A 24,520-nucleotide genomic window follows, 5' to 3' on the forward strand; every position below is an offset into this window, starting at 1 on the left:
CGAATACCTAGGCTGTAGGGAAGGGAGCGTTTGATGTGGAAAGGATGGCAGCTATCAAAGTGAAGGTACTGTTGTTTGTTTGTGGGTTTGATATGGACAGAGGTGTGGATGTGAGCTTCAACAAGATGAAGGTCAACATCCAGGAAGGTGGCTTGGGTTTTCGAGAAGGACCAGGTGAAATTCAGATTCGAAAAGGAGTTGAGGTTATGGAGGAAATTAAGGAGTGTTTCTTCACCATGAGTCCAGACCACAAAGATGTCATCTATAAACCTATACCAGGCCAGGGGAAGCAGCTGTTGGGTCTTCAGGAAAGCCTCCTCCATGCGGCCCATGAAGAGGTTGGCATAGGAGGGAGCCATCCTGGTTCCCATGGCCGTTCCCCTGATTTGTTTGTAGGTCTGGCCTTCAAAAGTGAAGTAATTATGGGTGAGGATGAAGTTGGTAAGTGTGATAAGGAACGAGGTTTTTGGAAGATCTTCGGGTGGGCGTTGGGAGAGGTAGTGCTCAAGGGCAGAGAGACCATGGGTATGTGGGATGTTTGTGTAAAGGGATGTAGCATCTATGGTGACAAGAAAGGTTTCAGGTGGGAGAGGAGTGGGAATGGATTTGAGGCGCTCTAGGAAGTGGTTTGTGTCTTTGATGTAGGATGGGAGTCTGCGGGTGATAGGTTGGAGGTGCTGGTCTACCAGAGCTGAGATACGTTCAGTTGGGGATTTGAAGCCTGCTACAATGGGGCGGCCAGGATGGTTCTCTTTGTGGATTTTGGGTAATAGGTAGAAGGTAGGGGTACGTGGCTCAGATGGAGTGAGTAAGTCTATGGAAGCCGTTGTGACGCCTTGTGAGGGACCTTGGATTTTTAGGATTTTTTGCAGCTCAGTCTGGATGGAGGGAATGGGATCCTGGGTAACAGCTTTGTAGGTTGAGGTGTCAGAGAGTTGACGCAGTCCTTCTGCCACATACTCCACACGGTCAAGTACGACAGTTGTGGAGCTTTTATCCGCCGGGAGGATGACAATAGAGTGGTCTATTTATATTATATTATTTATGGTACAAGTTATATAATTTGAAGTAACGCTTGTAAGAGTGCATTCCTACATGATGTTTCCTGAATCCTGTTACGAGGGAGAGCATTCGGAGATGTGAGCAGCAACCACAGCTGGCCACTTCTGTAACGTATTCTTATAATGGATCTATTCACACTGATAATTACAGGAATTACTCCTGTGTTACTATATCTGACTATGCATTTTCGGGGAGAAAGGTAGCAGCTTTGAAATGCGTAATTGCCCCTCCCCTCTGCACCACGCCTCCTACGATGCTCAGCTGCTGCTTTGTACTCAGCATTTGTGTAACTTAGATGTTTTGTAGACCACTATAGCCATCTTTGTTGTGAAAAACTTAAAAAACCTCTGTAATGTGATCATTAGTATTAAATGAAATTTGCATCCCTGAGCCCATTATTCTGTTAAATTATGGGAGGAGCATTTAAGAAGGTATTCTTTCCTTTGTTTCTGAATATATGAGTATTTTCAGTTCCATGTCTAATACCAGCAGCTTATTATATACTTTGGCATCAAAATATAAAACTCCATTTTGAATCTTAGACACGGTCGGAGAGCCGCACGAAAATCATTTCTACTTACGGTATTACTGTGTGAATTTCACCGTCCTTTTTAAATTCATTTTTCTCTAGAATTCTTCCTGTCATTAGGGATCTGTGTTTAGAGATTTCTGTATTTCAACTTCTGAGGCCAGGTACCATTTCCAGTGGCACAATTAACAGCTTGTTTAAGAGAGGGGACTCATGAACTCTGTTTGTGAACCACATTTTCTACAAGGCAGTTTCAGTCCAGCCCGGCATTTGCCTCAACACGTGAAGAAAACAAATTTGAAAACCACACTGAATCTGGTTGATATATCATACTGATGCTTCTTAATCCAATGTGCTGATTCAATCCAACTCCTCGATTCATGAGCCAGCCCACTTTGTGTCAAGCAATACGAGCAGATGTCTAAATTTATTCTTATTTTTAACAAAAAATACCATCAGGGAGATTACATATTGGCATGTAAGTCTAAGAATCTCAAAGTCAAATGGCTCTGAGCACTATGGGACTTAACATCTGTGGTCATCAGTCCCCTACAGCTTAGAACTACTTAAACCTAACTAACCTAAGGATATCACACACATCCATGCCCGAGGCAGGATTCGAACCTGCGACTGTAGCAATCGCGTGGTTCCGGACTGAGCGCCTAGAACCGCTAGACCACCGCGGCCGGCAATCTCAAAGTCCCTCAGGAGGCTTCTACAACTTTACGCAATGTTTGTTCTGCACATTTCTGTAGAATAAATACATTTTTTGCCGTATCTGATTACCCACAAACATTATTCTGTAGAATGCTTTTGAGGGATAGTTTACAGAGTGTGCTAAGAATCCCGTCTGGAGGATAACATAATGAGAATGATTTCTAAATGGAAAGCAGTCACAACTGAGGTTTTTGATTAGCTTAACCACAAGCTTTTTCCACCTCCGTTATCCAGTTGGATATTAGAAATTTCACATAGGGAGTTTCATTTATTATGTGCCTATTGATTGTTATTTCATGTACCTGCAAGTATGATACACACACACACACACACACACACACACACACACATGCGCACAAATTCACCCGTGTGCATGTGTGGCTACATTGTAGCTGTGTACTACTTTGCAAGGGCACAGCTGCTCAACCGAGTAGAGGGATTGTGTCAAGTGAGGAGGAAGGAGTCTGGGGATGGATGGACGGAAAAGTAGCCTACAGGAGAGAGTCAGCAAGGGAATAAAGGGAATGCGATAGGAATGGGACATCGGTGAGACTGTCTCAATACATATGGGTGGTTTTGTATGGCACTGAGTGTGTTAGTTCTGTTGGTCGATTTTGGAATAACTGTGCTGGGAGTCAGCCCAACAGCTAACAGAAAGAGTATGAATTGGCTTGAAATTTAGCTAATTACTACTTGGAGTACTGGAATTAAAGCATGAATTCTTGTTGAAACTATATTTGTTACCATGAACAGTCTTCCTCAATGAAGTCACTATTAAGTTACACTGATGCTACCTCTAATGTTCTGTGGTTGCCATTAAAACTTTAAATATTTAAATATGTCTGCTTGTGTCTGTCTACGTGTGGATGGATATGTGTGTGTGTGTGTGAGTATACACCTGTCCTTTTTTCCCCTAAGGCAAGTTTATCCGCTCCCGGGATTGGAATGACTCCTTACCCTCTCCCTTAAAACCCACATCCTTTCGTCTTTCCCTCTCCTTTCCTCTTTCCTGATGAAGCAACCGGTGGTTGCGAAAGCTTGAAGTTTTGTGTGTGTGTTGGGGTGTTTTTTTTATTGTGTCTATCTACCAGCACTTTCCCATTTGAAAATATATCTAAAAACAAAGATGATGTAACTTACCAAATGAAAGCGTTGGTATATTGATAGAGACACTAACAAACACAAACACACACACAAAATTCAAGGTTCGCAGGAGAGCTTCTGTAAAGTTTGGAAAGTAGGAGACGAGGTACTGGTGGAAGTAAAGCTGTGAGGACGGGGCGTGAGTCGTGCTTGTGTAGCTCAGTTGGTAGGGCACTTGCCCGCGAAAGGCAAAGATCCCGAGTTCGAGTCTTGGTCCAGCACACAGTTTCAGTCTGCCAGGAAGTTTCATGTACAATGTATTTCTTAAATCACACAGTGGTTGACTCTAATTTAAAAACCAACTATTTGATGATGAACCATTTAGAAGAATTTCAAGCCCAGAAGATCAGACATTGATGTTGTTATTAAAAATTTTGCTGGTGAATTTGTAGATACATCTTAAAGTGTAACATGCACAAAAAAGATCAACTTTATTTGTGAAAGCTAGCTTCTGTTGCAGCTTGTTAACGTTAGAGACCAATATTATATGTGAAAGCATTGCTTTTCTTGTAGCAACACTATGTATATTAATTTAATTTTCCTGTTTGTGTGTTCGCACTATTTAACAGTGATGTTGCTATTGGCTGACCACTCACGCGTCCTACAGTCTGAGTATCCGCTGTGTCTGTCCCGATAGCTGAATGGTCAGTGTGACGGACTGCCGTCTTAAGGGGCCCAGGTTCGATTCCCGTCTGGGGTGGGGATTTTCTCCGCTCAGGGACTGGGTGTTATGTTGTCTTCATCATCATTTCATTCCCATCCAGCACGTAGGTCTTCCAATGTGGCGTCGAATGTAATAAGACCTGCACCAAGATGGCCAGACCTGCCCCGTAAGGGGCCTCCCGGCCAATGACGGCAAACGCTCATTTTCAATATCCACTGTCATCGGCTGGTGAGACCACGTGACATGAGCTATGACTGGCTTACAAAAGCACATTGCAATCTCGATTTAAATGCAGTGGAAAGTAACTTGTGGTGTTTGGTAGAATTCGAATTTATACTTTTGAAATATTAAAATATGCGGCATACTTGTCTTTCCAAAACGTGTTTTTTTTTCCTTGGTTTCGTTTCCTAAAGTGCTGGGAAATTCTACGCCTGTGTATAAAACCATAACCATTGAAAGGATTGATAAGTTTTACTGTCACCTAACATGGAAAAAGTATGTTTTCACCAGGGCTTGTGGCTTTACATGCATTTTGATCATTTACAGAAAAACAAATAGCACAATGCTTAAATGTGGGGAAATGTTACTGAAACACAGATTTGGCAATGTAGTGAATGGACATGACATTTACTACATCAGTTTTCAAACTTGCATATTGGAGCTTTACATTGACATACAAAGAGCATTGAAGTTAGAGATACCTATGCCTTTAGGTGCTGATACAGGCAGGACAATTAATATAGAATGTCATTTACTGGAAGCACCACATTTGCTTCCTTTCTCTTGCATCATAGGACGGAATGTGAAAATAACTGTTGAATTCAGATTTTATGGTCCACTGCAGAGCACTGATAATACAAGCAAATCAGGATACATATTGATATAAATATAAAATGATTGCAGTCCTTATACAGATTATTTAATTATACAGTATGCCAGTGCAGTCTTTCTAGAAATGTGATGATCATCTGCCCACAACTTTATTTTTTTCAGCTTAAAGGATTGGAAGGGAATGAGCTTAAACAACAGGTTCAAAAATATCTCAAGTTGCTGGACATTGAAGAAAAAGCTAATGCTGCTTCAAAGACATTATCTGGTGGAATGAAGCGTAAACTTTCAGCCGGTGTTGCATTATGTGGGCAGTCAAAGGTAATCTTCATTGTATAATATATGTTAACACTTTGGGTCCTGAGCCATTGCGCGCGGGTGTCTACCATAAAGACTGGCTGATTTTAACGTATTTTAAACTACTACAACTCATGAAAGGTTTCAGTTATAGCAATAAAATTACTTTATGAATATAATAGAGGGAAACGTTACATATGTCTGCTTGTGTCTGTATATGTGAGGGTGGACATGTGTGTGTGTGAGAGTGTATACCTGTACTTTTTTCCCCCTAAGGTAAGTCTTTCCGCTCCCGGGATTGGAATGACTCCTTACCCTCTCCCTTAAAACCCACATCCTTTTGTCTTTCCCTCTCCTTCCCTTTTTCCTGATGAAGCAACCGTGGGTTGTGAAAGCTTGAATTTTGTGTGTGTGTTTGTGTTTGTTTGTGTGTCTATCAACATACCAACGCTTTCGTGTGGAAAGTTACATCATCTTTGTTTTTAGAAATAAAATTACTTTTATTGGAAAACCTAGACTTTCTTGTTTAAAACTATATATAATACCTTTCTCTTGAATTAATACATACTTTTGACAAGCGTTATTATTATAACATTATTTTTGAAAAAAGGAAAAATTGGTCAAAGGTATATTCACTGTATTTTCTAGAAAGAATTTTTTTTTATTTTACACTAAAATTGTAGTTATGATGGATACAGTATGTCTTATCTACAGTAACCTCCTGTAACTATTTTAAGATGCAATTTTTCTCTTTGTGTGGTAAATTTTGAAGCACGACATTTTGCACAATGCTACTTTACATTCACTACACTGGTAGCTTGTGTCTTTTCGCCACACTTTTCCAGTCAGTTTTTTTCCTCTCAGAGAACACACTACACACTGTTTTTGTTTCTGTTTCTTATCAACATCTGTCTCAATCTTTTCAGGAAATGATTTCCAGTTGGTAGTCTTGAGAGTCCAGATGGACCAGGTTGGGGTTCAAGATCTTTGCTTTGTGCAAGATATGCACAGATAACTGTCATGAAGTGAGATATTGTGAGGCATTTTCCAGTAACCTTATTGTATAATATGCAGGAATTTACAGTCACCATTAGTATAACATGGAATGCCAACTTTCTCCACTACTTCACAGTTCGATGTTCAAATGCGCCGTATGACAATTGCTGATCTGATAAGTCAACACCAAATTTGTTTTTATTGTAGTCCACTACACAGGCTGGCTGTGACTTCTCTCTTCCTCTCTGATCAGTGAAAGTGACCATCTCAGCAGTGTGCCTTGTACTTATCATACGCACATTTCTTTTGTCCTTCCAACATAGTGCTAATATATTTCCTTTACGCTTGAAAATAAATTCGCCTCGCTGAAGGTTCGGATCTTTTATAGCACGAGGCAATCCCTGCCAAGATTTTCTTGTTGTTCCCACAAGAGCAGTTTTTGCAGCTTCCAGTTCTGAAGCAAGTATTGGACTTGTGTAGAGTCTGTCCGTGAACAAAGTGTAGCCTTTTCCTGACAGATTTGCAAGCAACGTCTTTACCAGAGTCACTGAGTCAGATCTTTCACCCACGTAAACAGAGAAATTCCAGATGCAAACTGTATCAGATTCGGTTAACATGTACAGTTTCATACTGTATTTATTTGGTTTTTGTGACGTGTACTGTTTGAAATACACACGACCTTGAAATTTACACATGCCTTCATCTACTGTAATTTTTTGAGATGGTGTATATGTACGCTGGAAATTAGCACACACATTATCTAGGAGTGTCTCACCTTGTGCAGTGGGTCATAGCCAGTTTCTCCTTTCCTCTTAGCTAAGGAATTATCACTAATGTGGAAGTTTCTCAAAATAGAAAGAAATCTGTCACGGCTCAAGATGTTTGGACAGAAATTACATGACACAACAGGGTTCTCGGACCAGTGCTCTCGTATACGTGGCCTCACACACAAATATGGACTACAATTGACAGAAACTTCCTTATTTGCATAAGTGTAACTCCTTTCCACTTTGATAATGAGCAGGTGGATGAAAGGGAATTTGTGCTTTGTAATCTCCTGATGCATTGTTGAGCATACAGATTAGTTTGTTCCTTTATATGTTTCATCATACTGTCTGTCAGGAAATGTGAAAAAAATTCTAGAGGTGCACTGTTCTGGTCTAAACTGACAACATTGCATATTCCAGATTGTCCTGAGAATAGATCGATATCTGGTGCATGATCAGTAGTTGTCGAACCTTCCTCAGAATCGGTGTGGCGCGCAGGTCTCGGCTTCCCCATCACCGTCAGCCTCGATCATTCTTCAGGCACAATGTAGATGGGATTACTTGCTGCTGAAGTGCTTGGACACCTGCTCTCCTCTTCTGAATCTATCAGAAGAGTAGTTTTTGCAAACAAAATCATAATTACGTACTGAGAGTTTTTCCAGTGAAAATCTGAACAAAAATTATACATGTTTTGTTGTCAGAATTCTTTACCTGAACTGCCAGAAACTTCTTCTTGAACATAGACCTCATCATCATCAGTCATCTACAATATCTTCCTCTGACAAATCAACGTCACTTTCTTCTAAATCACTTTCTTCTTTTGTCAAGCCACGCTTCGCCATGTCGATGCTACTGAGACCGCGCGGGAAAAAATCGCCGCTCACAAAACCCGACAAATAAAAACGGAAGCACACCCTTCCACAGCATGCCCACACCATCTAGTGACCAATACTCGAACTACAGTCTGTGCAGCACCTCCCAGACAAGCGGGAGCTGTAAGAACACACAAGGGAAGGAAGGGGAAGAACAAGAACACGCGCCCCTAAAATTATGGGCGCCAGACTTTTGGGCAGGCTGCGTACGCCCATATTTTTATGGGCGTTGGTGCCTAAGTGTTAAGATGTTCCGACACCGTGTCATCAATAAGTTTCCATAAAAAAAACCATAACAACTTGAAAATCAAAGACATCCAAGTTTTGACTGTTTCCTTCCTGAAAGTAGGGTCCATCACACATTGCTGAGCATGAGTTTCAGTCTCTTCATCAACTCAGAGAAGTAGTATTTCAAAGCTGTCTTGTGTTTGTTGGCCCCATCCTTTCAGATATCCTCAGATATCTGAAAAAAAGAAAAGAAAGGAGCAAATAGTCCAGAGGCAACAAATCTAAAATAAAATTATGTTGTAGTGAAAAGACTTGTTCTTGAGCGATGGACAGGTGATTTATTGCAGCAAAATGTACCAAGGCATCACCATAGGGCAGGAAAATACCAATAGGTGCAGAGGGCTGAGTGAACTTGTTGGTTTCCATCTGGCAGCATATTATGTCAACCTATTCCTAGGCCATATAGAGGACAATTTCCTAGTCATCTTGTATCCCAACCCTCTCACCTAGTTCAGACTCATTGATAATTTTTTAACACTTCTACTTAATTATTATCTACTTGTCAGTAAGGTAATCCTCAAAACTTTGAAGACAGATGAACTGACTTATCAAAAGTGCATGTCATCTGATGTTATCTAGAATCATAAGTAGAAGGTTAAAACAGAATTTTTCTCCACATAACTGAAATATTCGTAGATTGCTTGGATCTTCATGGAGTGTGTGATTTACAGTGAAAGTGATCGGTTCCAGTTTTTAAACATTTTTTCTTCTGCTCTTAAAGCTGATCAAATCCATCACGACACATTGCAAAGAGGCCGAGTTGTACAGTATGTCTTCGTAAAACGACTGACTGGTTCACAAATCAAGAAACATACTTTTTCACAACTTTAAATCTTAGTGAAATAATATTCGAGTAACTAACGCAGGTTACTCTTCGAGATATCAGCTCAAACTGCCCGTCGCAGCTGCCTCGCTGCTTCCCTATTTATATATTCTAACTAATGGATGGTCACTTCGACCATTATTACTTAATAATGATGACATATTTTTAATCGTATTTACAATTAAAAGTTACAAAGCTAAGATGTTCTGATTACACAGAATAATACGTCTAAAATTACAAAATTGAATAATATGTGAAATTTATAATGTAAAAATGTTTTTAAATGTGAAAATTCCATCTAAATATGAGTATAATAATGAACTTCACAAAATTAGTTAATACATGCTAATTACACAATGATTCACATTCCTAACAATAATTGAAGCTAAGAGGGTAAAACAAAACATGTTTTGATTGACAGAATTTGTAACAGATGCCTAAAATTTTATAGTTAGGTGTATATCTGGTTACAACAATACAAGTTTAATTAATAAAGTCATTAAGTCAGAATGTTCTTTACAGCTTTCATCCTAAATTTACGTTTTACAATATGTGCCTTCATTTGTAAGCAACAGAATAACTTCTCGAATGAGTAAACTACATTCATAAAAGTCCAATTATTTCAAAAATTACAGTTGGTGATTAATACCATATATTTTATTCTTATCATGTTCACTAATTAGTCTCCAATTTAGTGTCATTTTTATGAAATTCACGAATCACCACAATACCAATCATTTTAAAGTGAGGTATTGTACTACACGATGTCAGGGAATCAAAGTTTTCATTAGGTCTTTGTATATTAGGTATGTTACAACTTCGTAATGACCCGGACTGAGGATGAGGACACCATATCCGTGTTGCTCCAGACACTGAACAGCTTTTTCCCATTTGCTTCACCTGGTCCCCCTCTACTCAACAGCTTCCTCGATATTAACCTCCACCTCAAAGATGGCTGCGTCAGTGTGTCCATCCACATCAGTCCTATTAATCACCAACAGTATCTCCATTTTGACAACTGCCACCCATTTCACACCAAGAAGTCTCTTCCATACACCCTAGCCACCTGATGCCATCTGATATGCAGTGATGTGCAGTTCTTCTGCAAACCACCTGCCCCACCTCGTAAAACTACACCTGAAAGTACATGTATATGTATGTGTATATGAATTGTGTTGTTTTTGTTGTTTTTAAATTGCAATACCATGACATGTCCAGTGTCTTTGTAAAAGTGGTCTATGGATGAATAAAGCTACTACTAAATTAAACAATGGAAGTATGAGCTGGAATATCAACAATATCAGAAAAAGGATAGACTGCTATTCGTCATAAAGATGACATGTTGGGTTGCAGACAGACACATTAAGCTTTTGGCTAAGCTTTTCCACAGTGGCTGAAAGCTTAATGTGTGACAGTTGTTTTGTTGTGCCTGCCCACAACTCGACATATCGTCTTTATGGTGTGTAGTACCTATCCTTTTCCTTATACTGTTAGAAATACTACTACCACTACTAATACGTATTCTGAGTGTCTCACCGATGTCTCGACAGACCGCAGTTAACCTCCCCACCGTGTCCAGAAGCAGATATCTTGCACTTCGTCATTACCGTCCCACACGTACCCACTGACCACAGCACACCACGTGACTCGGTACCATCTACGCATAGCTCCCACAGTGGTATTCTGCTGCTGACCGACCTTACCCGATATCCTTGTCCGTCCCTGTTATGCTCCCAGCCCCTTGCCCCACAGCTTGTATCCGTGTAACAGACACGGATGCTAGATACTTCCCTCCTAGTCTACCTACTCTGACCCTAACGTGTCAAAGGTGGGGACACCTGTGAAAAAAGCCGTGTGGTCTGCTCAGCTGCAAACACTGTACAGCATCCTATGCGGGTGTGACCACAAATGAAGTATCTTTCCACAAAAATGGCTACCACCAAACGGTGGCCAGCCGATCAGTATTTTTCTTACCGACACCAACTTTTCTGGTTTATGCGGGACAGAATTGAAGTGGACTCGGAGGCCTCAGGCCATTTCTGCACCGTTTTGAGCAGGTGAGGGGGAGGGGGTGGCAAGGTTTCGGGCTGGTGGAAACCTAGTAAAACTATATTAACAAATCAATCACTTTATTACAACCTAGGCAGCTACACTCAGATGCCACAGCGGGGCAGCCGTGCCCCTTGCAGCTGGCAACCGGCTGTCGGGTCCCAGTGTACGAGCCACAGAATGTCGACACCTGCAAACAGCTAGTAGCAGCTATCCCAGTTAGGTATGCTGCTCTACTTGGGAGTAGTATAAGCAGTGCAGATGACTACGACATCTGCAGAGAATGCTAGCCTCCCAGTGGGAAACCCCTTCCCTGCAACTGGCGGCACGAGGCCTCACGGTGCCTGCACCGGTGTAGAAGGGAGAGCGTCTGTATTGCGCTGGTTGTGACCCACTACCGGCTCCCCTCCCCCCTTCCCCAGGCAGGAGTCGAGTAGCTGCTGGAGTGAATCCAGAGTGGCTCACCAGTGGAATGGCACTAAGCCTCAGAAAGAGATTTCCGCGCTAGTAGGTGTTATCGCGGTGGCGCCAGTCGGGCTCTCGGCAGCTGCTCGTCGACCCGTGATGCGGTAATGCTTCGCTCAGCCCCTTCACCATAGTCAGTCTGCCGGGCTGTGAATAAGTCTGCTAAAAAGTCACAGTTACTTTTATAATACTGTGTCTCGTTTATCGTACCGATGTGCTTCTTCTTGTCACGTTGTTGACAACATTTCTGTAGCGCGCCGGTGGAGAAACTGCTCGGCCCATTCTATAAGACGTCTTGCACTCGTCGGCAATGCTGCACAGCTTCCACAGAATTGTCAAAAGATAGTGACACCACTAGAGAACACTCGCTGCAACGTATCCTTTGTTCCAGTAATGTCCCTATCCACAACCTTCACTATTCCCTGTCCGTTATGTGCCTCTGTCCCCTTCCATTCCCTGACCCCACTCCAGTCTCACACATGCCTGCTACCCCACAGCACATCTGCATACCATTTTCTGGCCCCCACCCCCACCCCCTAACCCCCTCCAATCGCAGACTCCCAATGCTGCGCCTAGCAGCCCACTATCTTGATCCTGTCCCTGCACACTCCCACAGGAAGCACTACAGTTTCTTCCCCTTCCCTGCCCCACAACTCTTCTGTGTCATCTTTCCTCGCCAAGTCGAGTTCACTGCTCACCACTCACCAATTCTCGTAAACTGATGTACAGCCCGGAGAGCTGTGTGCTTACCAGATGCCGCTCCGTATCCACATCCAGTGACACCTGGGGGCTGAGGATGACACGGCGGCCGTTCGGTACTTTTGGGCCTTCCAAGGACTGTTCAGAGTTTGGTTTAGTTAAGTTTTTATGAATGTGTGTGTGTGTGTGTGTGTGTGTGTGTGTGTGTGTGTGTGTGTGTGTATGTATTTGTTTGTGTGTGTTCTGTGTCTCACTAGCTTAGTCTGCTTTTAAATGTTCATTTAATATACACCACTACAGGTAAATCTCATTATACTCTATAGTTACATGTACTGAATTCACGTAAATATAGGCTCATCTTCTATGTCAAATATGATGTTAGGTTCTCATTTAATAACATGTTAAGTTTAAAATAGCAGAGTTTCTTAGTATCTATATAAAAAATAACCAGTATCACCTTTCTGAATCACTTTTTAATGCAAAATTTTTCATTTAAAACTTTTACACTGAAACAGACAATACTACAATAAAATCACTTTCATTAAGTCCATCTACTTCCAAACAGCCTCTTAATTTTCTACATCAGAAGAATCTGATGTTGCTACAGACAGTTCAGTTTCCACAGTGGATTTCCTTACACACAAATGCTTTGTAGCTGAAGTGTTCTTGATAGGAGCTGGAACTGCCACACTGTTTTGCAAAGAAATGCTTAACTGTCAGCTGTGTGTCTTCTTTGCCAGTTGATTATGCAACTCTTTGTAACATATTAAGAGAATTTTCAACTTCTCTCTTCACTATTGCACTCCTTACTTGTCAAGGGTCACATTCTTCAAAAATGCCTTTTCTTCATCTTCAGCTTTCTGATGGGCAGAACTTCCTGAACTTCTGTTTCTTCTTTATTACTGTTCTCTGTGAAAACTGTCAAAGTTTTGTTGTTAAGATCTGTGGAATGAGAATTTAGGAGATCACACACATTCTGTTGTGTCCACCCAGTTCACAAGAAATGTTCACATAGATTTTGAAGAGCAAAATTTATTTAACAAGAGAGAATATGCCTTCTCTGACTTGTATTTGACAAAGACAATTACTTCTCGAATATGGGAAAACAATATTGAAAAGGAAGTCTTTTCTGGAGTTGTAGAAGAACAACTATATTTATAAAGCCGCTAAAGGCCTCAATGAAACAGTCAATGCCGGTGGAAGAACTAATAAACATCAGTGTTGCCTGAAGTCTGAAAAACTTAAGGAAGAAAACGAACACTCCAGCAAACAGTTACTAAATAGTGCACACACAAAGCACTACACTAGCCAAAATTTGAGTCCTGATGGGATAATCCACAGTTAAAGTTCTTGAATTTTTAATCACAGTATGAGGTAAAGTCCCCGAAAGACAGTTCAGTTTCGGAGTTTCAGTACGATAAAACACAATCCTGTTCGGAGTAGAAACAAAGACGGGAAATCTTACAGGTCCACTAGTTGATCCATGCAATGAAACACGGCATCATCATCATCATCATCATGGCAGCTCCAAAGTGACTTCCCGATTGATGGAATGCGACTCCATTTGGTGCCTGGCCCAGGAAACCCACTCGGAGTGAACTACTCAGCAACTACTCAAGCACTGGGCACCAGGATGCTGTAGGCACCACTTTCAATCACAGAGAATAGGTCTGTGGTGCCAGCGGCCTCCATTGGCACCTGGAATGCCATCCAGTGGCCAGGCAGATTGTGTTTGTCTGCAGGAAGTCTCCCACTGCTGCACAAATTATGTGATCGTTCCCCTCAAGTGCAGTGACAATTGTTGGTCTGCCCACAGCATGTTCTCTTCATTGACATCAGTGAATTTGATCTGCCATGCCATGTCTGCAAATACACTTGTTGCAGTGGTGTCGTCACTGCTCACTTCACCTTCTAGCACAGGTACAGCTTTGGCTGTTGTTTCCTTCATGCACTAGTCATACATTTTGAATCAATGTCAGTCTGAGTGTCTCTAATAACATCGATCACCATCTTAATATTAAACCAGTCAGAAAATCTGGATGGTAAGTTCCTATCACATTTTTCTATGAGATTGAAGAAAGTTTTATGCACATAGCATGCTTCAAATATAAAAATAACTTCCTGGTCCATGGGTTGCAGGATGAATGTAGTGCTCAGTGAAGGAAACAGGACTTCAGTGTTTTATTTGAATCAGTAATGGAAAGTGGGTGGCTGAGAACAGGTGGAGAATAATTTTGAAAAGGACTTTTTAGTTCTCACAGTAGACTTTCAATTCTCTGTTCAGGCCATTAACAAACTAGTCATTCAGAACAACAGAAGTCATCTAAGCTTTCTTGTTCCATCTCCAATGAATGCTCAGCATAATGATTTAGAGCTCTAGTATCTTGAGAGTGGTAGATCATAATAGGTTTTAATTTGCGGTTCCCACCAGCATTTCTTCCAAAAAATGGGTGCCTTGATAATTTGCACTCATAAACCCAGTTGCTGGTTTTTCTTCAGTAGAAATGAACATGTACCTGTTTTTAAATTCTTCAACTCAAACATCAACTGCTTTAGCGGCCTCTATTGTCATTTTAATGTTGTGAAAGGCAAAATGGTACTCGAAACAATTAGACCAATGTGAGATGCCCAAGGAAGGTGGTAGATTGTCCCCTTATTTTCTTAAATCTGTATACAAGATATTTGCTTTAGCTTGAATAGCAGCCCATGAGAAAGGCTCGTGCTGTGAGTTGTGATGCTCAGTCCAATGGCTAACCATCTTTTCCATGCTTTCATTGCCTCAGGTCACTCTAATCACACTTTACTCAGCTGACTATTGAGCAGTTTCTTGAATTGATTCTGCGTTGTCACAAAAAGTTCTCACACTGGATTCTCTAACACCCAAAAGCTTGCTGAATGTCAACAATGCACTCACCTTTCTCGTAGCATTCCAAAACTTCTAACTTTTTTTCTAATGAATATGAACTTCATACACACATCTTTCCCTTGACAGGCACACTTTCTTTCCTTTTACTCGATATTCTAAATACATATCTTTTCATGTTGCCCTTGAAAATGTGTATTGGGATGTGCTAATGCATTTGTGGCAATACTGAGCAGACGATGCACCACAACAAGTGAATAGTGTTCTCTTTTGAGTGTAAATTGATCATCTTTGCCACTGGCGGCGTAATAACTCGTGTTGATTCTCTTATATTTGTTCTTTGTAATGTGTGTTTTTGCTAAATGATTATTAGAAACAATCCTTCAAATTCCTCTGCTATAAATATTTATATGGTAAGTTCCCAAAGTGGTGACCATGAAAAAAAAGAAACAGAGAAACACACATTGTTGGAAGGAATGGATTCACAACCCCAAATATTGATGGTGAGAGTTAAGATGGAACAGGGTTTTTCATGAGACTCAAGACCCTTGATGGTTAATTTGCCTCCAATAGAAGCTACACAGAATAATGTTCAAGAGGGGGATAGCAAACGTCCAAGGTGGAAAAGTTAATCTTCCACTGTTCTGGACTGTGTTTACAAAAGATTTTTTCAGAAGATGGTATGGGGAAAAAAGAGCCTGTCACAGATACTCAGAACCCTTCACATTTTAGTGGGGCCAGATCTTCTTCCTCGCCAGTCCCTACGGGTGCTACGGTTACAAAATCTTCCAGCCAACATCGGTACTGTTGCAGCAGCACAGACAAATTCATTGTTATAGGACTTAATTAAGATGGTAGATTCTATCACAAAAATTTAGAGCAGACCTCCGTGCGTACAACAATCAACACTATGTGAGAGGAGGGCCCTGAGAGAGGTGTAGAAACAGACAAGAATAGTATGAACTCCGTAACAGACATGAAGGATTCACACTTACAATGCACATCAATAGGATGCACTGTGAAACAACTGGCAACCCAAGTGGCTAGGCTCAGTATGCAAGTAGTTGCCCATCGACAACAGATACATAGTCACAGCAAGAAGAAGTGCAATAATATTGATGGGGCAGTGTTGCTGGTATCACAAATATTTTGGGTACCTTGCTTGCCATTGCACTCAATCCTGTAGTTCCCCAACCTGCAAAGATGAATGTTAAAGGGCATCAAAAACCACATAGGCACCTGGAATGGTATAAAATATGCATAAGTACAAAAACAGTGTTGACCTCACACAATAGTTTCCCAATGACGGTTTGTGCATGACTGTGCTTCGGGTGAGAAATTTCGGGTGGACACAGGGTCAAAAATCAGTGTTTATCCGAGAATGGCTGCAGACACGAGGAGAGCAATACATACAATGTATTGATAGCAGCTAACAATTTGAGAATTCTGACATATGGGAAGAGACGGTTGGGACTACAACTGAGCCAAAATTCTCACCTATCCTGGACTTTGATAATTGCAGATGTGTTTCATCCTTTCATAGGTGCAGAGTTTCTGTACAATTATTGTCTCGTGCAAGACTGTGTCAACTGTCAATTAGTGCCAGTTCATACAGGAGAAGCATCGTCTACAACACCTTCTCAGTGACGTTCCACACCGTGCGAGGTGGCTGTGGCCAGCCGCACGAAGATGTCCGGTACCTCTTCCACGTCATTCGTGTCAGGGTTCATTCCCGTGATTCTGCAACGATCCACAGTGACGTGGGCACACACAGGTTCACCATGCGTGAAGAACTGTGGAAGACACTGGCATTCGGTTACAGTAAGCAATGTTACAGCACTATCCATGGACGGCCCATTTCACAAATTACTACGCAACTTCCCAGCACTTATGGGACCTGCAAGTGCCATTAGGAAATGTAAACATTTCACACAACATCACATCTAAGGACAACCTGTGTCCTGTTGGCTCCAGAGAGGCTGCTCACAGTGCAGGCAGAGTTCAACTGGCTGCTGAAAACAGTTATTGCAACTAGTTCTGACAATGTATCGGCATCACCAAGTCACACGGATCAAAGAAGAGATAAATACTGGAGAATAGATTGTGATTATAGGGTGTACAAAGCACAAACAGTTCTAGATCAGTACCCCATTCCTAACATGACGGACTTCCACAATACCGTTAGTGGCGTGACAGTATTTAGTGTGACAGATTGAGCAGAATTGTGGTCCCATATTCCAGTGGCTCACACAGATATTTAAAAAAACAGCAGTGACTACGTCTTTCAGACTTTTCATGCCATTCGGTCTCAGGAACGCTGCAGAGAAGTGAAAGAGATTCGTGCAAAAAGTGCTACAGGAGGTGCGATTTGTGTTCTGTTGCACGGATGACATTTTAATATTCTCTGCTTTAGTAGATCAGCATACTGACCACCTGTGGCAGCTTTTCTGTCAGCTACAACATTATGGCATCATTATCAATGAAGCAAAGTGTGTCATGGGAAAGAGTGAATTTCATTTTCTGCGATACTTAGTTTCCTTGGTACGGTTGGCATCATTATCTTAGTTGGTCAAAGCCAAGCAAAAACTGCCTCTTCCCAGTGCTTACAAAGACCTTCTCAGATTTTTGGGTATGCTAAATTAGTATAGACACCATTTTCCTGGGCTAAACCCTTCGCGACGTTGCTCGCCACAAAGAATATTACAGGCAACTGAAAGATTCCTGTGACTTCCAAGGCCAATACGGCATTCTGAGACCTTGAGAAACATCCGGCGTTGCTAGGACATCCAAAACTGAGCAGTCATGTAGCTGTTACGGTAGATGCAAGACAAACAGCAGGAGACGCAGCCTTGCAACAAAGGCAGACAGGAGGTGGCAGCCGCTTGCTTTGTTCTGCCTAGTCTTGAATTTGATGCAACAACAACAAAAATGGAGCGGCATCAACTGTGAACAGCTTATGATATACTTGGCAGTCCAACATTCTCGCACAGTCGTAGAGGGGAGACATTTTACAATCTTCGCAAACAACGAGCCCCTCGTTGTTGTTGTCCAGTGAAGTATGGACCTTAAGTCGCCGCATCAGTTTAGGCGTGTTGAATATATAACTCAATTTATAACCAAAATGCAGCACATAGCAGGAAAGAATAATGTGGTAGCAGATTGCCTGTCAAGAACTTGTGCCAGTCAGCAATCTATTCGTTGGGACAAGTTAGCGGCAGAGCAGCATATCGATCCTTTTTTTATGCAGTCTTCTCCAGAAATAATACATGGGATTGCAATTCAAAGGAGTACCATTTGCAGAAGTCTCGGGAGGATTTTGGTGTGGTGTAGCGAGAGGTCAACAGTGGCCCTATATAACCATATCCCCAGTGAGTTTTTGAAACGCTTTACAGTCTAACACACCCAGGTATGTGAGCTATGGCTAAGACAGTCATTTTCAAAGTGGTGTGGCCCGGGGCGCAAAGAGATTGTGAGGCTTCGACATGCACGCGTTTAACATGTCAGCGAAACAAAATTGGAAGAAGTGTTTGCATTGATTGCTCAATTTCTGACACATGCAGGCGGATTTTTGTGTACCAATGTGGACATTGTCGGCCCTTTCAGAGCTTTGCAGGACAGCATTTTACGAGATGGTTAGAAGTCACAATACTTACTCATATATTGGCAAAATTGGTGGTAAAAGAAATGATACACATGTGGTTCTCTGGATTTGGCCTACCACATGACATTAGCATAGATTGCAAAGGCAATTTGAAATACAACTGTTCAATGAGCTCATTTTATTATGTGGCTGCAATGATATGTATACAACGATCTACCACAGTGGAACGTTTCCATCACATGCTCAAGAAGTTGCTAATGTGTAGTCAGTTAGAGTGGGCAGAAGCACTTCCATTTGTCTTAATGGGATTATGCACGGCAGTGGTATTATGCATGGCAATAAAGGAAGATATTCAATGCTCTCCAGTGCAATTAGTTTATAGTGTATAACTGTGAGTTCCAGGAAAATTAATCCTCCAGACTCCACACATCAAATGGAGCCGCAGTTAAGTACGCAGTTCGAAAAACAGCTCAGAAATCGAATGAGGAACGTACAACCAACCAATCCCACCAGACTTTGTATACGAAAAGTATGAAAATATTCATGCACATGGACTTAGGAACAACATCCCATGTATTGCTTATGGATGAAGCAGTTCATCTTCTATACTTTTTGCCATAATGTGGTCCTTAAAAAATGATAGAAAGCTGGAGCCACACCTCCAACAGTGATAAATATGGGAAACATTGAGGGGCTCAAATCAGCATACACAGAAGGTGTCACCTTTCTTACTCAGCCTAAGACATCACTTTCTGAGGGGGAAACAGACAAGCTGATGGGTAGTGACAACAGACATCGAACCTGATGTTTAAGCCACTCAACAGAAGCAACCTACATCTGCAACCAATGGTTACATGAGGACTGGCAGGCAAGTAAGGTGGAAGTTCCATCACATTGTGGAAGCACCTGCCTTTAAAATTAAAGGAGGGTGGCAGTTGGGGGGGGGGGGGGGTGGGGGGGGGGGGGAGCAGCGATGAGGTGACATTGAACTGACAATGCACCACAAGTTCTCTTTGGATTGTGAAAGGATAATCTTTGCTGCTGTCAGCATAGTAACTCGTGTAGATTCACTTATAGTTGTTCTTTCTAGTGTCGGTTTTTGTGAGATAGAAATGAATAGTTATTAGAAGCAACCTTTTATATTCTTCTGCAGTAAATACATATATGGTGTGTTCCCAAACATTACTGCTTCCGCATACTATTAGCAGATGGTGCATGGGACTTAAAAGAATAACGAAATTGCATATAATGGGGGTCTATCTGTATATACACTGATGGAAAAAAAATCACAACACCAGAACATAATTTATAGAGAGTAATGAAATTTCGAGAATACATTTGTCTAGGTAACATATTAAGTGATGAATACTGCAAGATCACAGGTTAAAGCAAATGGGAAATGCTTGGACATTAATAACCAGGATAACTGCCAGAATATTATATGCATGCATGCTAGTGTGATGCACTGTGTCGTAGAAGTGCAGGATGGCAGTTTGTGGGATGGAGTCCCATGCCTGTTGCACTTAGTCAGTCAATATAGGGCGATTAATGCCGGTTGTGGATGACACTGGAGTTGTTGTTGATAATGTCCCATAGGCCAAGGCAATGTGTCATCACTATATAGGGCATTTTCGGTTACAACAGCGGTATGTCGGAGAGTGTTATCTTGTTGGAAATCAACCCCTGTAATGCTATTTATGAATGGCAGCACAACAGGTCAAATCGCCAGATGGATGTATAAATTTGCAGTAGGGGTGTGCAGGATAACCATGATTGTGCTGCTGCTGTCATATGAAATTGCACCCTGGACCATAACTCGTCTCGTGCAAGACTTAGTCAACTGTCGATTGTGCCAATTCGTACAGGAGAAGCATTGTCAACAAAGCCTTCTCAGTGAGTTTTCATGCCATGTGAGGTGCCTGTGGCTAGCTGCACGAATACATCCAGTACCTCTTCCACGTCATCCGTGTCAGGGTTCAGTGCTGTGATTCTACAATGATCCGTTATGATGCGGGGCACACATGTAGTCACCAGGCCTGTTAACTGTTTCGAGGGGAATGGGATCATACTACATGAGAAGTGTTACTACTCTGGCATTTGGCAGTTAGTTTTGACCAAACATGAATCGAATTATACGGCAACAGAAAAAGAGTTACTAGCCACAAAAGTTTCAAACTTTGATACGGGGATCCAAAACTGTGGTGTATACTGATCGTCAAGCTCTAGCATTTCTCATGGAAAGTCATTTATTACATAGGAGACTGATATGGTGGGTGTTATCCTTACAAGAGTACCAGACTGAAATTAATTACATAAAGGGTTCGTAAAATGTCGTTCCAGATGCCCTATCATGTCTTCCGTTGGGAAAGAACAATATGGTATGGACAGAAGGTCCTGGAGTTACTTACAGTATCAATTATTTAACATTAAGTTGGACTAACAATGAAGTATGCAATTCAGCCTTACGCATAAAGAAGTATATAGCCGAAAAATCCATATTTTAAAGATAAGTGATTGACAACTAAACAAAGTTTAACAACAGAGGATAAAAGATCAGAATGGTTGATTCATAAAGATGTATTATTCTGGAAAATAAAGAGAGTAAAGTTCAAATGGAGACTATGTATACCAGTTACAGTAGAATTAGACTTCATTACATTTATTCACAAGAGATATGGACACTTTGGTGTACAAAAGTGCATAAAGTATATGGTAAAATTCAATTATTTTAAGAACTTAAGTAGAAAAATATTAACAGTTATAAGAACCTGTGAAGTATGCCAAAAGATGAAGGAAGACAATTGAGTTGTAGTTATATCCTATAATACCTAAGAGATTTCATGACCTTTCTGCAGCAAATTTTTTTGGTCAACTTCCAGCAGGCAGGGGTTGGAGGAACGTGCATATTTGTGCTAATAGAGTGCTGGTGCAAATATGTTAAGCTCTACCCTATCAAACATGCAAATGCTGAAACAGTAATTTGCTGTCTGACATAATATTTCAGAGAATTGAGAAACTCACACAGATTACTGACTGATAATGGCCAACAATTTATGAGTCAAGCATTTAAAGAATTTTTAGCCTATTTCTAAATATCACCCACAAAGCAAGCCCTGTAATGAACTATGAAGGATATTTCATGTTTTTGTAGGACGTATTGTTCCACAAAACATATATCCAGGGTGCAGTTAATTCCACAATTTCAGGTACTGATAAATGAATTACTGCATGTGACAACAAGATTATCACCAGTAGGGGTAATGAATTAACCTTCCATAGGAGAACCATTGTTAAAAATGTTTAGTGGGGACAAAGGGGAAGAATTAACTATAGGTGAAGTACAGAGGCATGTAGAGAATAGCCTACCATATAATACACAACAATGGCAGCGGTGACAGAACAGTATTGTCCAGGTACCAGTTAAGCTTTAATACATGATCATCATTTAAGTTTTAATACTAAAAGAGGGATCATATCGAGTAATGGTGCACCACATCCTAAAGCATTCTTTTTAGTAGAGCCAGAAAGTGGTAATGAAAAGAGATTATATTACTTGATGAGACACAAAGGACAACCAATGACACTATATCGAGGACCCAAAGGTTAATGAGCATTTACACACACACACACACACACACACACACACACACACATATATATATATAAAAAAACAAAGACGAGGTGACTTACCGAACAAAAGTGCTGGCAGGTCGATAGACACACAAACAAACACAAACACACACACAAAATTCAAGCTTTCGCAACAAACTGTTGCCTCATCAGGAAAGAGGGAAGGAGAGGGGAAGACGAAAGGAAGTGGGTTTTAAGGGAGAGGGTAAGGAGTCATTCCAATCCCGGGAGCGGAAAGACTTACCTTAGGGGGAAAAAAGGACAGGTATACACTCGCACACACGCACATATCCATCCACACATACAGACACAAGCAGACATATTTAAAGACAAAGAGTTTGGGCACAGAGATGTCAGTCGAGGCAGAAGTGTAGAGGCAAAGAAGTTGTTGAAAGACAGGTGAGGTATGAGTGGCGGCAACTTGAAATTAGCGGAGATTGAGGCCTGGCGGATGATGAGAAGAGAGGATATACTGAAGGGCAAGTTCCCATCTCCAGAGTTCGGATAGGTTGGTGTTGGTGGGAAGTATCCAGATAACCCGGACGGTGTAACACTGTGCCAAGATGTGCTGGCTGTGCACCAAGGCATGTTTAGCCACAGGGTGATCCTCATTACCAACAAACACTGTCTGCCTGTTTATGCAGAGCCAAGAATATACACAGGATTTGCACCTCCTGTGGGCAGTAGTGGTGAACGGAAGTCATCACTTGCTGTGGTGGACATGTTATTCTGTGCAGCTGCTGACGGATGGCGTTATGGTGGACCACCAAGGAATAACTGAAGAGCAATGAACATTATGTAAAATGTAATGTAATTGACTTACTCTATTTTATCAGAGAGAAGTAGGAGTCTGGTGCTCATAGTAGAGTGCATTGTATTAATGGTTAATTTGACAATATATAGATGAAATGATGGCACTCTGATTGGGAATGCTTAATGTTTATTTGAGAAGAGACATGAGCTCTTTTTCCAGCTAATTCACAAAATCTTCAGGATAGAGGATCCGAGCACAATGAAGAAGATTATTAGCTGGACCTGAATAGCAGGACCAGCTATACAAGAGAAAGTTGTAGGTGACCGTACTATTCAGAAGATATTAGAAAATAAATTGAATCTAAAACTTAAAAAAAGATATAAAAAAGATTGTGTGCTATTCTGGAAGCACATATGCAACTAATAGGTTCGGTGTCTCACTGTGAGCACTAGGCACACAATATTAGATTTTCATAAGTGAGTATTTGAGTATCAAATCATGTAACATAAATGGCCATATCTTAGATTGAAATCAAACAATGGAAAATCCAGGATGGAATGTAACAATATGAGAGAAGGAAAGTTGCTACTCACCATATAGCGGAGATGCTGAGCCGCGATACGCACAATAAAAAGATTCACGCAATCATAGCTTTTGGCCATTAAGGCTTTTGTCAGCAGTAGGCACACAGGCGCGTGCACACACACACACACACACACACACACACACACACACACACGCAAGCGCAACTTTCTCACAAATCTGCAGTCTCAGAGAGCTGAAACTACCCTGCGAGCAGCAGCACCAGTGCATGATGGGAGTGGCGACTGGGTGGGGGTAGGAGGAAGCTGGGGCGGGGAGGGGGAGGGAGAGTAAGGTGGGAGTGGCGGACAGTGAAGTGTTGCAGTTTAGACGGAGGGTAGGAGAAAAGGTGTGGAGGGGGGAGGGGGTAAGTAGCGGAAAGGAGAGAAATAAAAATAAAAATAAAAGAAATTAAAAGACTGGGTGTGGCGGTGAAATGACAGCTGTGTAGTGCTGGAATGGGAACAGGGAGGGGGCTGGATGGGTGAAGACTGTGACTAAAGAAGGTTGAGGCCAGGAGGGTTACAGGAACGTAGGATGTATTGCAGGGAAAGTTCCCACTTGCACAATTCAGAAAAGCTGGTGTTGGTGGGGAGGATCCATATGGCACAGGCTGTGAAGCAGTCATTGAGATGAGGGGTATCGTGTTTGGCAGCGTGTTCAGCTACAGGGTGGTCCACTTATGTTTTGGCCACAGTTTGTCGGTGGCCGTTCATGCAGACAGTCAGCTTGTTGGTTGTCATGCCTACATAGAGTGCAGCACAGTGGTTGCAGCTTAGCTTGTAGATCACGTAAGTTTGGTGGACGGCGGAATACCGTGGTAGGAGGGGTGGGAAGGATAGTGGGTAGGACATTTCTCATTTCGGGGCACAACGAGAGGTAATTGAAACC

General features: G+C 41.6%; 1 protein-coding gene across 1 annotated transcript in view; it reads left to right on the top strand.

The window, feature by feature from the left end:
• LOC124594686 (phospholipid-transporting ATPase ABCA3-like) overlaps window positions 1-24,520 on the top strand; it is a 543,403-nt gene that overhangs the window by 113,209 nt on the left and 405,674 nt on the right. The window contains exon 11 of the mRNA XM_047133052.1: window positions 5,109-5,264. Coding sequence (XP_046989008.1) covers window positions 5,109-5,264 — 156 coding nt within the window. The remainder of the gene's footprint in view (window positions 1-5,108; window positions 5,265-24,520) is intronic.

Source organism: Schistocerca americana, chromosome 2 (assembly GCF_021461395.2).
Source record: "Schistocerca americana isolate TAMUIC-IGC-003095 chromosome 2, iqSchAmer2.1, whole genome shotgun sequence".
In the NCBI taxonomy this organism is placed as follows: Eukaryota; Metazoa; Arthropoda; class Insecta; order Orthoptera; family Acrididae; genus Schistocerca; species Schistocerca americana.